This window comes from Python bivittatus, unplaced genomic scaffold (genome assembly GCF_059951505.1).
Source record: "Python bivittatus isolate LINGU-HERP-01145 unplaced genomic scaffold, Pbiv_v1 ctg000020_np1212, whole genome shotgun sequence".
NCBI lineage: Eukaryota > Metazoa > Chordata > Lepidosauria > Squamata > Pythonidae > Python > Python bivittatus.
In genome coordinates this window covers 5,310,058-5,327,624 of record NW_028277030.1, presented here as the reverse complement: position 1 = coordinate 5,327,624, position 17,567 = coordinate 5,310,058, and the positions used below count along the sequence as shown (strand labels likewise).

At 41.5% G+C, this 17,567-nt stretch overlaps 1 protein-coding gene and 1 long non-coding RNA gene across 2 annotated transcripts; one reads left to right on the top strand and one right to left on the bottom strand.

Moving 5' to 3' along the window:
* The first annotated feature begins 6,653 nt into the window (after positions 1 to 6,653).
* On the top strand, positions 6,654 to 11,285 carry LOC148216970 (cytochrome P450 2K1-like). The gene is made up of 4 exons (XM_088133892.1): positions 6,654 to 7,069; positions 8,074 to 8,258; positions 9,499 to 9,640; positions 10,011 to 11,285. Exons 1-4 carry the CDS (start codon positions 7,045 to 7,047, stop codon positions 10,202 to 10,204), a joined length of 546 nt encoding a protein of 181 aa, XP_087990018.1. The 5' UTR covers positions 6,654 to 7,044; the 3' UTR covers positions 10,205 to 11,285.
* Positions 11,286 to 12,776: 1,491 nt separating this feature from the next.
* On the bottom strand, positions 12,777 to 17,276 carry LOC148216969 (uncharacterized). The gene is made up of 3 exons (XR_015794813.1): positions 17,192 to 17,276; positions 16,848 to 16,947; positions 12,777 to 13,633 (listed from the first exon to the last, which is right to left on the bottom strand). It is a non-coding gene; the product is annotated as an uncharacterized LOC148216969 (long non-coding RNA).
* Positions 17,277 to 17,567: the final 291 nt, after the last annotated feature.

Here is a 17,567-nt window from a genome sequence, read left to right as displayed (position 1 = left end):
GAGGTAATTAAGAGAAAATTTTCATTTATGAAATGATTATGTTCATGTGTTCTGGGTAAGAATACATGCATACACATAGATAAAAAGCTGTAGATTAATATAAAAGGTTTAATGGTTGTATAGCACTCTTACTTTCTCAATACACCGGGTCATCTCTAAGCAGAAGGAGGGAAGGAAGGAAGCATAAGTAAGTTTCACCCTCTTCTTACAATCTGCTTTGCCACAGGGTGACTGCAACAGGGCTTCATGTGCCCACAGACTCTTTCTGTACAGCCAAAGGGGCAATTAACATAGCAAGGATGGGGAAAGTTATTACATTCTTTTCCATTCCACCTCCTCACGCTTAGAAATTCAACTATTCATGAGAACTCATGGGTATGATATATTTTGAAACATATTGGTGTTTCATTTGGTGGGAATCAATGAAAGAAAGAAAGTAACATGATCTAGCTTTTGATCCACCCAATGCTGGTATATAACCTCAGAAGTTTGCCAAGAGGAAAAGTGCCGCTAGGTGAATATTATTGCTCACACTGATCTGGGGCAGAGTTCTCTGATCTTGGGGTTACAAAATCTCTCTTGCTTTCAGTAGAACTTGCATTGTACCAGTCAAGGCCAGGCAATAAAATCAAGAATTGAGAACAAGAGGGAAACCGGTAACAATCAGAGGGCTAAATAACTATGCTTTCCTGAGTAAACTACAGATAGAAGGAGGAGAATGGACTGATTTTCCAAGAGGCATTGAGAGAACTACAGACAGCCTGTCTTCTGAAAGTATTCAGTCTCATAATGATTCCATTCTGCAAAAATGAAAAGAATGTCATTCATGTCCACTTGACTGATAGGCAGATGTTTTAGGATTGCCCATTGGGTGAAAACTTCCAAATTGATTGGAAGCTTTTGTAAGTGCAATTTGTAGTTCTCTCCAGGAAGAGAATTCTGTAAGGATGTGAAGGAGACTGGAAGCTGAAAAGGAGCTTTGGAGTGGGCAAAGGCAGATACATCCTAGTACTTACTGACACCTTCTGAAAGCTGTAACTTTTCCTGGGCTCATCATGTTAGCTGTGCATCCCACGTAAATATTTAAGGAACTGCTGAAAGTCCATTGGTGCCCACTCCAATTATGCACCCTCTTTGAAACCACAGGTCCACAAGCATAGCAAACTTTTCAAGCTTTCACTTAGCTGTTGCAGCAGAGAGGATTGTCTCCCTCTTTATTGGGCAAGATTGATGAACCAAGGAGACCCTTGGGGTTGATGCACAGTGAGAAGCGGCATTGGAGGAATCCAATCCAAGGATTGATGGAAAGATCCTCCACATTCAGATCATATCACAACTGCCCTGAGACAAAACCAGGTCTAATGACCTCCAGTCTGTGTTTGGCTCTCAGTGACCTGGGTCAGGCCCATGGTTGCCAAGATGGCCACGAACTCCTGAATTATCCCAGACTCCATGCTAGTAGGAGGGACACTGAAATTCCCAAGAATCATAAAATTCAGGTCCTCCATTGCCAATTGGCAATGAAATCTAGCAGCTCAGGCAGCAATGTTGCTTTGCAGCAGAGAGGCTGGTACATCAGCAACAATCCCAACAGATCTCCACAGCCAAGTTTCATCCAGAAGCTGCACATGCAGTCATCTGGGTGTCTTGGTTATACGTGCCAGGTCGTCTGCCTCATCCATCATCAGATCATGGATAAGGAGGGATCTTAGTTTAAACTAACCTGGTGTCCAGTAGCAGCAGTCAGAGCCCAGAGCTAGCAAAGATGCAGTAACTTGGCTTCAGAGATGAATCTGGTGTGCTGAATGATAGAACAAGTCTAAACCACTATTCCAGCTATGTGGCCCACACTCCACTTTCTGCCATTTCTCCAACTGCCTGTAACAGTCTTGATTGAACTCTCCTGCCCTCACTTCCTTCATGGACTCACTCACATGCACACCACCTAAGTCAGGGCAACCAGTAATGCATCCATGTGCCCTCAGGGCAACTAAAGCTTCTCCAAACAGACGTGTGCCAAATACTGGCAAAAACTTTCTGACAGGATGCAAGAAAAGAAAGAGATGTAGCAAAGGGCACGGGAAGTGGGAAGGCCCAGTGGTTGACTGAACAGATCCATTCTCTGGAAAGACTCAGAAAGGAAAGTCCAATCTTCAGGCTCTGACCTGCCTGTCTGCCACTTCCTAGGACTTTGCTAGAATCACTTCAGGTTACTGAGGAGGCCCAAAAGTACTGTATTTATCAGCGTATAACACGCACCTTTTCCCTTAAAATTTGGGGCTGAAATCCTAGTTGCGTGTTATACACCAATACTCAAGCAGCAGGGCTGGGAGAGTGGTGCCTTCATTTGAGCCAGGGCTGTAACCTGGGCAGCTCCGGAGGTGAGAGGCGGGCGAGCGAGTGAAAACCGCTGCTCCCCAGTGTTTGTGTGAGCGAAAACCGGTGCTCTCCAGCACTCACTCAAGCCTTTCCTTTCTGCAATGTTTTTGCCAGTTTCTCTTCCCTGATACACATTTTTATCCATCCCTCATGGAACATTTCTCCATAACTTACGTACAATGTGCATAGTACAGAAATCCTCTGCCACAGAATCCATTACCAAAATAAATAAATAAATAAAAATAGTATGACAATATTAACCCCAAGCTATGGGAACTGAGAATTTGCCAATTGTAGTCCAGGTTTCTGGTGAATGTTAGATGCGGCTGGCCTGTGTAAGGAACAACCAGCTTTACCGTTTTCATGGTGGATAACAAAGAACTTGTACACTGGGAAAGATGCCAGGAAAATTACCATTAATAAAAGCTCCTTAATGAAATCCCAATACTTACAGCATTAGAGTGATTCCTCCCCCACCACCTGCAGTGAGCCAAAGTAGTGGCGAGGAGGAAATTCCATGGAATCAATTCACAAAGTGGTTGTTTTTGTTGGGCAAGTCTTAGAGCTGTTCAATCTCCCCCTGGAGTTGCTTAGTTTAAGCATCAGCAAGGGAAGGTTACATATCAGTGTGGATTAGCTACATACGTTGTTATATGTAATAAGTAAATAAGTAGAGCTAGCTTGTCTAACCAGCCTCTCTTCCAGGCATTAATTGAAAAATGCAGGTCACTCAAGGACATCACCCGAAGTCCCATCTTGATCATCTCCTGCCACCTCTCCAGGAAGAGGACCTGGGTGTTTTACATGATGGATGCAACACTTACTCAAAATCCATTGAGGCATCATTTAAAAAACAAACAAAGAAACTAACTTCAGGCCTTTGCAACCACTTGCTCATAATATATCCACAAAATGCCAAGGCTCCTGGAAAGAGGTAAATAAATATTTGGTGGAAAGGTGATATAGAAACAAACTGATTTCCACGTCCTTCATTCCTGATTTTCTAACAAGACTGAGATGAACTTTCCCCCAAATTATATGCAAAATCATGGACCTTTCTTGGTAAAATTACATCTCTCAATCTGACCCCTTTTCTCTATGTTTTCTCTCCAGGTGTTGCTTTTGCTCATGGTGAGAACTGGAAAGTGATGCGACGGTTTGCTTTCTTTGCTTTCTGTCCAAATGCAAACCAAGAATCCTGTTCGTGACGCCAAGTATCTCATAAAATGATTGAATTCAACTCACTTAGAACAGATTCAAAAGCGGTTCTTTTTATTCTTGTGTAATTTGGACAGAAAGCAAAGCAAGTGTTCAATCAGTATTAACTAATACATATGATTTCTCTGTTTCTTGCAATATTTATTACAATAAAATATATGCCCAACTAGGCTAGCAAAAGTGCCCTACAAGGCTAACAACAATATATCAATAAGCAACTGCCCTACTAGGCTACCCAAGTTGCTGTCAATATTTTTGCCCAACAAGGCCACACATTTACACAAGATACTCACATACACTCTCAACACAGTAGATCAGGCTGTGTTAGAGTGGCAGACTCAGGGCAGCCCTTGCTCCAATAAGAGTCTTCTCGAACTTCGGGGTGTTCCTAGTTTTCATTCCTCCTTTTATACCCAGCTTGTTTCTGGACTCTTTAGCCACGTCACATGAACATTGAGCAGAAACAGTTCACGTCAGGAACACTTAGGTAACTTGCCGTGGTACCTCTTGCTCCGTTACCGTTCGAAAATATGTTATTCACTGCATTCCTTACACCCACTAATATTTCAGCCTTATCAAGGTTGAGACATCGCCCATACACTCTGCATCTTGCTTCATACATTCCAACATTCCAGCAATGTGAGTTTCCTACTAGGGTTCATGAATAGGATGAACATGGCTGTTCTTTGGCTATTTTGTTAATATGATTTTTATTCGTGAAGCTATATTTATTACACCATTCTCCAACCATCCTTCAACTCATTTCCATTCATAATCAGGTTAAATCAGTAATTTTATTATGGTACTCATCTACAGAGGTATTAGATTTGTCTTTCTGTTTATCTATCACCATATTAAAATCTCCTGCCATTACAATATAACCCTTCTGGAAATCCTCCATATCTTTAAATCCCTTCACATAAAACTGCCTCTGTTTCACATCTGGGACATAAATATTTATCAAAGTATATTCCTCTCCCCCCAATTCATCCTGTATCATTATATACCTGCCCATAGATCTCTTTTTTATCTTTATTACATTGAAACCACATTTCTTTGATATTATAATCGCCACTCTTCTTGCCTTGGATGTCCCATATGCCTTTTCATAAACAGCTGACCATCTTAACCTAAGCTCATTTATGCCCTCTTTCACCTGATGCATCTCTTGTAAAAATATTACATCTGCTTTACCTCTGTGCAGTAATGCTTCCACCCTCTTTCTTTTGATATTTTATCCTAGCCCTTTAACATTTAAAGTTGTAAATCTTAACCGGTTATCCATAAAGTTACTGAAATCTTTCTTAACTGGCCCTTTAAGGTGCAACTCTTAACTAACATCTTATTTCCCAGTTTCTCCTCCTCCTCCTCCCCTTCCCCCCGCGTTACCCACACAAAGAAACTTCCTCCCATTTCCAGAGGTTAATAACCTCTCCCATAGTTCTTATGAACTCTTTAAGGGGGGAGAAGGCGGTTCCCCAGTTTAGGAGTAACAGCAACATTACCACTTCTTCTCCAAGTCCGTCTCTCTTTTTTCCTTTCCTTATACTATTTTCCTCCTACTGCTTCCAATTCCTCCTCTTGCTCTTTTACTTTATCTTCATCTTCTCTCTGCTTCTTTAACTCCAGTTGATGTAACAACTCCATGCCTTGTTCCAATTATGTTATTTTATAAAATTTCCCTGCCCATCGAAACTTCAGGAATACAGGGTATCCCCAGTTATATACAATTCCCTTATTTCTCAGAACAACAATACAAGGTTTCACACTCCTCCAATTTATTGTTTCTGAGCAGAGATCATTAAAAATCTGAACCAGAGACATCTTATATAATAACCCTCCATTAATTTGTCTAATAGCTCTCATAAAGAGATCTTTCTTATAATGACTCCGGAACCTTATAATGATATCTCTGGGGGTCAGTCCTCCTCTCTTAAAAGTAGCTCTATGGATACGTTCCACATCTGCATCTTCCCAGTTAACATCTTTTGCCAGAGTCTTCAGCCATTCCATTACTTTCCTTCTCAGATTCCCGAGATTTTCCCCAGATTCCTCTGGGAGCCCACGAATACTTATACTAGATCTACATTCACGATCTTGAATGTCAATCATCTTTAGCTCCCCTTGTTCAAACTTTGTATTATATTCCAGCATCTTCTTCTGATTATATATTGCCTTTTTCTCCAAGTCCTCCACTCTCGTGGTAACAACTTTGATTTCTTGTTTAATTCCTAAGAGTGTTTTATTTACTCTTGTTAGTATCTCATCCACCATCTGAGCTCTAAGAGAGTCATTATTTTTCTGCATCATTTCTGCAAATCTTGTCAACATCTCCGCCAGATCCATAACTGTTGTCTTTTCTCCTTTCTCTCCCTTCTCTTTCTGCCTAGGCACAATGGCAGCTTCCTGTGAACATTAATTAGCTCCTTGATTAATCTTTACTTCTTCCTCCAGATTCCACCCCACTTTGGGCTTTCCTAAATCTTTATTATCTGACATAATTATTTCATTTACTTCAACTTCAACTCTTTCCAGTCGCTGAAAACTCTTCTTGAAGGGTTTATTTTTATTTTTAACTCTATTCCACACTGGCAAAATCTGCTGGCTTAAATTTTTTACTCTAGGCATTAGCTCTCTGCCCAGCATCAAAACTGAAATGAAATCTATCCAGCTTGTTTTCAATAAAAAAGTCAAAGTCAAAATAATTTATAGAGCTCCAGTCTAAAGATTCTCAGCTTCCAACTCATGCGTCAACATTTATATATACATTGCTTGTATGTAAGAGTCAAGCTTTTCAGTTCCCTCCAACTGAAAGTTCTTCATTCTGCGTCGCTACTCCATGTCGCTGATGCTCTACCCCCGAGAAGTGGGTTATACTAACCTTTCTTTCAATCCATTTGGCATTCACCCCTCCTGTCAAACTTTGCATAGCATACTCTGTACCCATATAGTAAATCCCCTCAAACTAGTAGGGATATATAGACTAAGTTTGTACAAAACATTGCAAATTCAGAATGGCCTGAGTTTGGAACATCTTCAGAATGGTTGAAAAACTTCAGGTAAAGTCAGAACATTTTGGACTCAAAATGGACTGTTTTAAGCTTGAAACATTTTGCATACTACTTAGTGCAGATCATTTTACTACTTCTTTGACAAGGCAGATTTCCACTCTGGGAGAAATCTGGATTTTATCTGGACATAAAGCTGTTGATCTGCATAGGTACAACTAGAGAGTGTTCTAGAGAAGGCTGCTTTTTCTTTGCAATGTGTCCTGGAGTGCTCCCTTTTAAAACCAGTTTTTAAACCAGTTCTTTCTTTTAACTGTAGGAAAGGAAGACGCGGAACAATGGATATTTCCATGTTAAAAATCTAGAAGAGTCTGTGACGAATCTATTTGTTGCTGGTGTGGAAACAACTTCAAGCACTCTGTTCTGGGCCTTCACTCTAATGATAAAATACCCTTTAATTCAGAGTAAGTACTTTACAATTCGTTGGCTTCCATTATTTTAGTACATCTTGATTTCAGTTATATGATGTTAGACCTGGAGTAATTAAGAAATGACTTTGGGTAATACCTGAATGTAGGGGAAAAAAGAACCAAGGAATTATATTTCCTAGTTTCTATACCGGCTTGAATCATGCAGAAGTACGAATGGAGCACCTGCCTGCAGTACCTTAAAGCAACTGCTCCTTTTCCTGGGATTGCATCCTTCTGCATGTTCCAGAGCATGTTTTGGAAGCCAAATCCAAAGCATGGTATAGCCCTAGCATTTAGTGAGCACAAGTTATTAGTCACTGGAAAACTACGATGATGCAAGATGTTGACATCTAAGCTCCAAATACATGACTGTTATGTTATATGATTACAAATATGTATAGTCCACTCGACCCAACAGGCAGGGTACAACAAAGTCATACATAAGAGGGAGAGAGAGAAAACGCACAGTTATTAAAACCTCCCCTACACAGTAAAAACCTGATAGGTACCCAACGGCTTAAGGCACCTGAAAATCCAAATGCCTGCTGAAACAGTGCTGCTTTGGCTATTGTATGGCAGTAGGATAGGTGGCATTTGTACCTCCAAGGGGCTTCTTCCATAGAGTGGGGTCTGCCACTGAGAAGGCTTGCTACCTGGTTCATCCTCCAGGCACCTGTTGAAGAGAGGGGAACCTGCAACAGGCTGTCTCTTGATAACCAAACTGGATAGGCACATTCAGTTTTGGCAAGCTGTTGTCTGATATATCGCAGTCTTGTGCGTAAAAAGCACAGGTAATAACCAGCAATCATATGTACACTTAGAGGTCCTGTGCTGCTTTTCTCTGCATATATGTTCTTGGACTACTCGTGCTCAGTTTCCAGAGGAAATCTGCATCTCATGTCAACTGTAAGCAACGGGATTTAATATTTCCAAGCATTAGCACCATGTCCAACAACCCTGAGATGCTCTTACTGGATATTATTGTTTTACTATCTCAGAAAAGATCCAGGAAGAAATAGCAAACGTTGCTGGGTCTGCTCAGCCCAGAGCTGAACACCGAACAAAAATGCCATACACAGATGCTGTACTTCATGAAGTTCAAAGATATGCTGATATTCTTCCCTTAAACTTGCCACATGCAACTACAACGGACGTTACCTTTAAGGGCTACTTCATTGCAAAGGTGATATATCTGTGTTGTTCACTTTCTCGTCTCAGCTAGTCAGCTGGTTACTATCAGTCTACTTATTGTAGTATAGCAGGAAGCAATCTTTAAAAGCTTTCATTAACACTTCCCACCACACTTCGTTAAACCCAGGACTACGGTAATCTGGCAAATTTGATTTTATTCAGATTCGATGGAGGCACAAGCTTGCACCCAGATACAAGTGTGCATTATAGGAGGAGAGCTACGTTAGTCTATAGTAACCAAAAATCAGAAAGAGTCTATATTACCGTAATTCTCAAATAGGAATACAAGCTATTTTTAGAAATAATGATGTCATGATGTTCTCATATATTCTCTGAGAACATGTATGCATGCGTGCCCTGCCCTTTTTGCCATCCGCATGTAACATGTGAGAATATGCTATGGAAAAACTCTCCGTCCGTGGAGGAAATCCACAGGAATGAAGACACTGGATTCCTAAGGTTCGGAAAGTTTCCATGGATCAAGAGGCTTTCCATTGCAGATACCTCTTTCTCCATACATAGATGGGGACACATGGAGAATGAGGGTAGCGTATTGTTTGAACAGGGTTAAAAGTCCTGGGCCTACCGCCCTAAGACTAGGAAGTAGGGAATTAGCAGGATTTACTACAAAGCAAGCCCATGTCGTTTTTTTGTGCTTGCAGTCCAGCAGAAAGGCCTTTTACAAGTCCATTGTATTGTTGCCAGCAGAAACAAAGTCACAAAGAAGTTCAGCAATTCAAGGATCTCTTCTACGCAGTCCAGCACTTTCTCTTGGGACTGAGTGGCTGCCATACAGTCTTGGGGAGAATGTGCATGGTTTGAAGGTCTCCCAACAGATGCTGTCTGTGTTTACATGGACCAACTCCTGTTTTGCCTTTGAATCTGGACCTTTTGCCTAGCCCTATGCAAAATGAACTGAGATAAACAGTTCGTAATCTTTGGGATTAAGGACTATGGAACTAGATGGGATTTATGCATGCTCAGTCTGCATAGGTTATGTTTACTACACCCTAATTTCCACAAGCACGCTCTGTGAGAATATGTGTATCTACTTATGTGCATGCGCATAACAATAATTGGGTTGAGCATAACATTTGGCAGGGTGCCTGAGGTTAGGTATCTGGGCACATTGGTGCCAGGGGTAGCACACTGGGAATCTCAGGATTATACCATAACTCTGTGCATTATATACCGTCTCTATTTTTAAATCACCCATTGCTTTCTCTCCGTAGGGCACCCATGTCATTCCGTTGCTGACTTCTGTGCTCCACGATGAATCTCAGTGGGAGAAGCCATATGCTTTCTACCCTGAACATTTTCTCAACGCTGAAGGAAAATTTGTAAAAAGAGACGCATTTATGCCTTTCTCTGCAGGTAGCAGCTCGTTTTTTCTTAAAAGAATGTATTAAAATGATATTCAGCTTTTCTCCCTGATTAAAAGTTCCCAAAGTGGCTAGCAGTGTAAGAGTTAATCCACAGTAGTTTCTTCTCTTTCACGTTGCTGCTAACTTAGAAATGCTCTATGAGGAACAGAATAAAAATAGTAATGATAACAATAATTTATTAAATTATGTGCCACCCAATTTAGAAAGAAATGTATCCCCAGGCATTAAATTCTTGGGTTGGATTTGTTATTCTCATTTTAACGGTGAACTCACAACCAGTATGTCATGAAAAGGTGGAATAAAATATTATTAACAAAACTAATAATCCCAAATCGTCTGCTCTCTATACCTTGTTACAGGTCGGAGAGTATGTCCAGGTGAGACCCTTGCCAGAACAGAAATGTTCATGTTCTTCACGAGCCTTCTGCAGAGATTCACCTTCCAGCCAGCTCCTGGATTATCAAAAGAAGACCTGGACCTGACCCGTGCAGTTGGGTTTACAACGCCGCCCAAGACTTACACGTTATGTGCTTTACCACGTTCCTCCATCTAGGAACCTTGTCAGGATCTACGCAAGCTAAAAACCATAGTTTCATTTAATTTAGACTAGCAATGCATACTAAACAGTTAAATGATTAAAGTGTTAATTGCAGGCCCGCTTGCTTGTTCCTGCCAACTTTGAGAATGAGTGTGCAGACTCTGACAAACATTCAGAGACTCATGAGTCTGGATTGCTTAGCTGCATCTGTCTTTCTTGGAGCCTTTTTTACAACATCTACTTTTTGGGTGTTGTCTTTTGGTGGCCTTGACCTATGCATTCTCTTAAACATTAGTAGTAGACAAGGGGTATATCAAAATTGGCCCTTAGTTATTGTATCAATCACTACATAAAGAACAATCAACAAACTGGCCTCTTGTTTTTATATAATTTTTACTTATCTTTAAAACACTAAAAACCCTGCTTGCAGCTAAATCTCTGTGTGTTCAGATGAAAACCAGTGATGATCTGACTTGGACACAACATCAATGCACCAGCTGTATAGACAATGCACCAGCTGCATAGACAAAATATATTTTAGTTTTTAATGAGTAAGGTATGAACATCTATTTCCAAGAAGAAAAACTGGTTCCCAAATAAGCAAGAGAATTGGATCCATTCCTTGCTTTTACCCTTCTTTCTGAGCAGCACTATCACCCTTTCACTCTCATTTATGAAATAGTTATGGATGGCTACATTTTCATATTGTTAGTAAACAATCTACCAGTCATAAATAGAAATTACAGTACCACAGGACATGCTGAACATCCTCTCCAGTGTGGGAGTCACAGAGGCAAAGTTGTTTGTGGAAGGGAATTTTTTGATGTTTGCCATCAATAACTGCTGAAGGAAGTGCATTGAAGCTAATCTTTTGCAACTGTAAATATACACACATTCATGTCCTCAATCAACATTCTCTAATGTCACAAGTGTTCCTGATACTTTTATTGACTGCTTTGTCCAGTGACTACATGAGACATTACATCCCCTCACCTTCTTTCCCTATACTGTAGCTGCAGCAATAATGGAGGAAGGGGTGGCTGTTTATTAAGTATGAGGATGTGATTTGTGAGTGTAGGGGGAGGCAAGGGGAGACAATAAATGTGAAGTAACCTCAACTCAGTTTTTTGCTTCTGACCCACTTATTGTTGCTGGCGAAGCAGTATCTCCCTGCTTCACTAAAGATTAACCATGAGCCTTAGAGAGAAATGTGTGTCCCCACATACCGGTTAATTACAAAGGAGAAAAAGAGAAAGAAAGGATGATGCCTCAGGGGCGAGCACCCGCTGCCTAAGCCCTCCCCACCAATGGTCTGTAGCCCCAACAGATTACTTTTGGTGTAATACGATCCTTAAAACAGGACTATTCCCTGCTTCTGTTCCAGAGGCCTCTGTGAAATGAAATGATGGCCACCAAGGGGAATGCATTCAACAGAAAGACAACCGAGATGCCATTTTCATTCATCCTGAAAGAGGAGAGGACCATCTCCAAATCAAACCAGTGGCTTACACAGGAATGTAGTTCCCACATGTCCCCCATTCATATCTGAACATTAACATGTATGTACGCATGTCAGAATGGATACAGGAATGAAGATGGAGTGCACAAAGTACAGATTTATATACTGTATTTTAGGGAAGCAGGGAATAACAACTTTAAATGGGGGGAAATGGCTCAAGAAACTCATGTCAAATAATATTTTAGAATCATGTCTTCGATTTAGAAATGGAAAGGAAAATCAGTAGAGTCAATGCGTTTATCGTTACCTTCTTCCTGAGTAAGGTGCACAAGATCTCACTTCTCGAATGATCATTGACACACTGGGAAACATTCCAGGGGTTTTTTGCCTTTGAAACAAATATAATAGTCTTATGCTATCTTAAAACCTAATTGGTTTGTTATTCAGGGGGTTTCATGGCTCACAGCCCACTTCACCAGATGCCTGGAATATAGTCCTGAGGACAGGATTTTCAGTCACCCCTGCCCTAGTTACTTCTTGTTTGGACTACTGCAATGCTTTCTATGTGGAGTTGTAATTGTTGTTAACCATGTTTAGTTAATCAATAATAGAATCCTATGCAACAGCAATGCTCTTTGCTCAGTCTTGACCTCTCACTTAGTTTATCATGTCCACAGTTAAGCTGCTCCTGATTAGACACTGAGTCTGTTGTTTCTGTGAAGGCATCAATCTGCTGGAGATATTGTGTGTGCGTCTGTGTTTAATGATCATCCCACACATGGCTTTTCTTCCTCTTAAGTATTTGAGACTACATTGCAGGATAAAAACAAGATTTGTGGTGATTTTCATAATGGAACCCTCACCAATGTTATGATTAACTCATTCAGGGCTTGCATGAAAACGGCTTCAACCATTCTGAGATGGATCATTCTGTTAAATGATAAAGGATCCTGAAATCCAGAAGAAGTACTTTTCCTCTGGTTGGACTTCAGGACTCTAATCATTCTTGATTTTAAGTAAAGAAAATTAAGTAAGAAGAACTGGAAGAAGAAAGAGGTGAACTATGGCTGTTACTTGAATTATGGTAAGTGTCCAGTCCTAGGTCAAGCACACAGAAGCACACAGAGAGGTGGTTGCAAACTTTACTGATACATTTTGTGAAATAAATAATCAAACAGCAAAGGAAATGTGAGTGCAAGTGCACATACATGTACAGTAGAGAAACAAGTCCCCTAAAGTTCAGCAAGGTTGCCTCAAAAGAGTTCCAATCCAAAACGGTGGGCACAAAAGTGGTCAAGCCAAGTCCAAGGGCCCAAAGGTTGCAGAGGTTCATCAGCCGGTCCAGGTCCAGAGTCAAAGTCATGAGGTTTCAAACTGGGAGTCAGGCACACGGCATCTGGTAAACGAACAGTTGTTGCTAATGGAGAGGCTTAAGCTTGCCGTTCTTCTTAAAGAATTAAGAAGATGGAAATGTTTAAATGGAAGCAGCCCCAGTATTGTGATGGAATGGACTTATGAAGGCCATGCTCAGGGAGGGAAACATGCTGTTTTGTCTCCTGAGGGGCGAGGAAGAGATAAGAGGATGAGGCTGGCACCTCCCTGAGGAATTCACTCTATTTTGACTGGCTGACTTTGGGAATTGAGTTTCAGTCTGGGAAGATTCTTGCTAGAGGTTGTAGCTAATAAACATTGCTGAACTGATCTGCATGGTCTCCTGGAGTTCCTTGGGCTAGGCCTGACAAGTATTGCTCAGTTGGAAGGGCACAGCTGCTTTCTCGCCAGGAGCCTCGCAGAGCGCCTTTGCCCTGGTCTCCTCTCCGCATGGCGAGCCCTTGCCCAGGGAGGGGGTGACAGCAGGCTCCTCATCTTCAGAGACCGGCGGCAGCTGTGCCTGACGGTGACCGGACAGTCCCACCACCTCTGCCTGCCGCTCCTCAGGCAGCAGCTCCTGCTCTTTGCCAGCCTCCTCATCATCAGAGTCTGAGCTGGCCATGGCAGCAAGATGGGAAAGAAAAGAGAATTACGTTTCATGTTTCTAGACAGCTGTGGCTAAGGAATTCAGAACATCCGGGAATGAGCAGGGGGTGATGCAAGCTGCTTCCACATTTAAGATTTGCATGCAAGCATCACTCAATTCATGTTTGGATGCTACACCAGCTATAATTGCAATAATATGCATTATTGCTGTTTGATGAAAGTGAAGAGGACATCCCAATATGGGACAATAGTGAAGAAAACTGGCTGATAAAGAAAAGCACAGCAGTCGCCTCCTCCCCCCTCCCCCCCGTTTTTTAATGCAGACCACTGGATCATCATAAAACAAACTTCTTAGGCTACCATATAAGCCAGGAATTAGCAGTGAGGCACCTGGGCTGCTCCAGATGGTAACATCAAGAACCTCTTTTTTTTTTTTTTGAGAAAGAGAGAGAGAGAGAGAGAGAGAGAGAGAGAGAGATTGCCGTTTTGCTGAACAACAAGGCAGGTTTTGGCCACAACCCATGATGAAGGGTCTGTAGGATTCCATCACTTGGCCAGCCAACCTGCTGGGCAACTTGACTCTTAGCTGCTCATGCGATGTTATCCTGCCAGTCGGTCATACAGCTGGGCTGAAGCCCTGAGGTCTAACCCTCTGGTCTTCCAGTTCCTAATTCCCAGGGCATTCAATGCTTGCTAAACCCAAAAAAGGGAATCCAAATCTTCAATTGGCTCCCAGGTGGCAACACTACTTTTTGAGCCTGAGACAGATACCTTCCTCTTCCACTCTTCCATACCGTACCTGCTGTATTTCTCTCAGTTAACCTGGGTCATGCCTTCTCTCCCATGTGAGATCATCATGGAAACAGATCTTGAAAGCTACAGAAAACTTCCAGATTACAGCAGCAGTGCAACAATGAGTAAAGGGAGGTATTGTGCCCCCTTTGTTGATGTAGTCAAGCAAAGACTGGACAGCCATGTTTTCGGGATGCCTCTGCCCAATGCTTTGGGTTTTGTAAAACTATGACAGCCTTCAGATTTCCACATCAGTGGTACAGCTATGTTTTCTAGTCCAGGGTTCTCTTTGTTTTCCTATGGAAACCCTGATCGAGCTGTTTGCAAATAGTGTTGTTATTGTTGTTAAAATTTGTTGTTTTGGGGAAAACAGGAGTCAGGAACATTATGTATACTCCTTTGAGTTGTACAAATAAAGGAGAGATACAAATCAAACAAACAAACTCCTGAATAGCACTCAGAGGAATCCAGAAGTCAGCATTTCTTGTCTAAAGCGGAAGAAGCAGAGAGAAATCCCCATTATATATAAGAGATGACACTGGGAGCTAGAGTTTCTCAGGGCAGGACTGCCAATTATGCCAACATAAAGTAACTGCTTGCACCTGTAACTGCTTGTATATTATGGGAAATATATCTGAGAGACAGAGTAAGGTATGCTTAAGGAACCCAGCCATCCCAAAAATAGGCAGAGGAAAAGATGGTAATACTGTAATTGAGCCCCTTTTGGATATTTGGGAGGATTATAAATCTGCATGGTGGCCTCCACACACTTGCAAGCCTAACTTCTTCCCAGGTATATGTTCATAAATGCGTGCTCATCTTTAAGTAAGTAAAGTCTTGCTCTGAGAATATAATGCCAAGGATTATAACCAGGTCTCCTGGTTCCTTGCTTTTATCACTGTTACTGTGTTCTTCCTGCCAAATTCTCATTTTGTCATCTAGGTAATTATCTGGTTTACTTCACAGAAGATGCTCAGAGCAGCACCATAGCTCTTGGCTGACATCAAGAAATGTTAATTTATCTAGAACTTTCCTAGAATTGATAGTAACGGAGTTAAAGCTGGGAGTGAAATCACACTCAAAATACATAAAGATATCGTTCCCAGCATATTCATGAGAATGTTGAACAATTTGTTTATTTAATGGAAAATCCCTTCTTCACTACTGATGGACTTTAGGCAGTTTACATATGCTAATAACATTAGAGCAACAACAGTAATAAGCAATACATTACATTAATCCATTATAGGTGCCAATGGCTCCACAATCAGTCCCCAAAGACCATTTTGTATGGACACCCAAGCTGCCAGTTGTGACTCTGGGTGGCCGATGTAGGATTAAAATCAAAAGCGTACTGGGCAAAATAAATAAATAAAATACAAAACAAACAAACCACTCAATAACAAAAAGCTATCTGGAAGAATCAGGTATTCATCAGCTTCTGGAAAGCCATGAGAATGGAGGGCATTCTTGCCTTGGGAACCAGGCTGCTCATAGGAGAGGAGATCCCACCAACAATGCCCACTGTTAACCCCCTTTCTTAATGCACTTCCTGGTAGATGGAGACCCTTAAGAGGTGCACCCTGGCTGTCCACATACCCATGCCCTACAGGATCTGGGACGTTCTAAATGGTGCAGCTGGACGACATTCTGCAGATGCAATAAGAGCAGAGAAATACCATGACTGCCACAGAATAGGCTTCAATTAAACTTTGGACCATATCCAATTATATTACCTTCTCATTTACCACCACAGTTATTCCAGGCATTTCTTCCCTTGTTTCATTTCATTTACTCTGAGAGTAAAAGAGCTGCCTGGGATTGGTGGACTTGGGGGGATCTCTGAGGAGCTTTCTTATTTATCACTCCGGTCACTAGCATATTCCAGGGGGTGATGAGGCAACCAACAGAACGGCCATTCAGATTGCTGGGAAAGTCTCCAAGTGGTATCTAGAAACTATCCAGATCCATCAAACATTTAGGGCAAGCCATCATAACCGACACACCCTTCCTGCAGAATTTGGCAGTTCTGCTTGACCCCATAATGAGGAAGTGATCTGTCTATGAGAAAGAAATGGTGAAAACATTCCCCAGAACCAAATTACATAACATTACTCCAAGGATAAAGGCCAATCTAGTGTGATTGGGTTCGGCCAGGGACTATATGCTGGGACTAAGTCATTGTTGTCATGGTGGTCATGAATTCCTAAGTCCAATTCTTCAAGTTCAAAGACAAAGGTTAAAACTGCTCAGTACTAACAGTCTGGGTGACTTCATAATCATCCCTGCAAAGAGATAAAGCAGATCAGGAAGAGATGCTGCCATGTAGCCAAGAGGATGGTACCAAGAGTCCTCATGATACTGAAAATTATCGGTAGTAGGGAAAAAGGAGGGGGAGAAAGCAACAGCTTGACGTTAATAGAATCCTACCATTCAATTTTGGAGATAGCTGGAACTGGGGTTGAGATCCATCTGAAAGCCAAACTCAGCAGCTGGTAGACAAGTGATGCCTTTGCAGGTTGTGCTACTCCTGGAGAAGAAAGGCAAATGCTTTATCCAATATGGCTGGAGAAGTAAAACCGTGGCTTGGCCAATTGGCTGGGCCAAGAGGCTGAAGCCTTGGGACTGTGGACATGATACACAGGCAGACCAAAAAGAGCCTCCAAGACTGTCATTAAGATTGGTGCTTGCATCCCATTAGATTGTTTGGTGGCTTCTCTTATTGGAGGAAGAGAAGAGCTGAGAATGCAGGGTTAGGAGAACTGCCATGTTACCTGAGTAAGGAAGTAGAGGACATGATAGAAGCAGAGGAAAATTGAAAGGAGGATTCACTATATAATCTATTTGCTATATAATCCAGAACATGGTATTCCACAAACAAAGTGCAATTCCATCATGAAAACTTATTTGGCTCAAAATAAGTGTTAATGTACTTTCAAAAATCTCTCGCAAGCTGCAGTTCAATAATTACCCAACTGAATTTCACAATGCTCCCTTTACTCAGCAAGATTAATTATAACTGAATGTTGTCACTAGTCCAGGATGTTGGTTTGCCTATGACCCAAATGACTGTAGGCAAACTTTTTTATTTGGGGAAGTATGTAGATACCACCCACCTCAATTATTAAGTAATCATATTGAAGAAAAGTA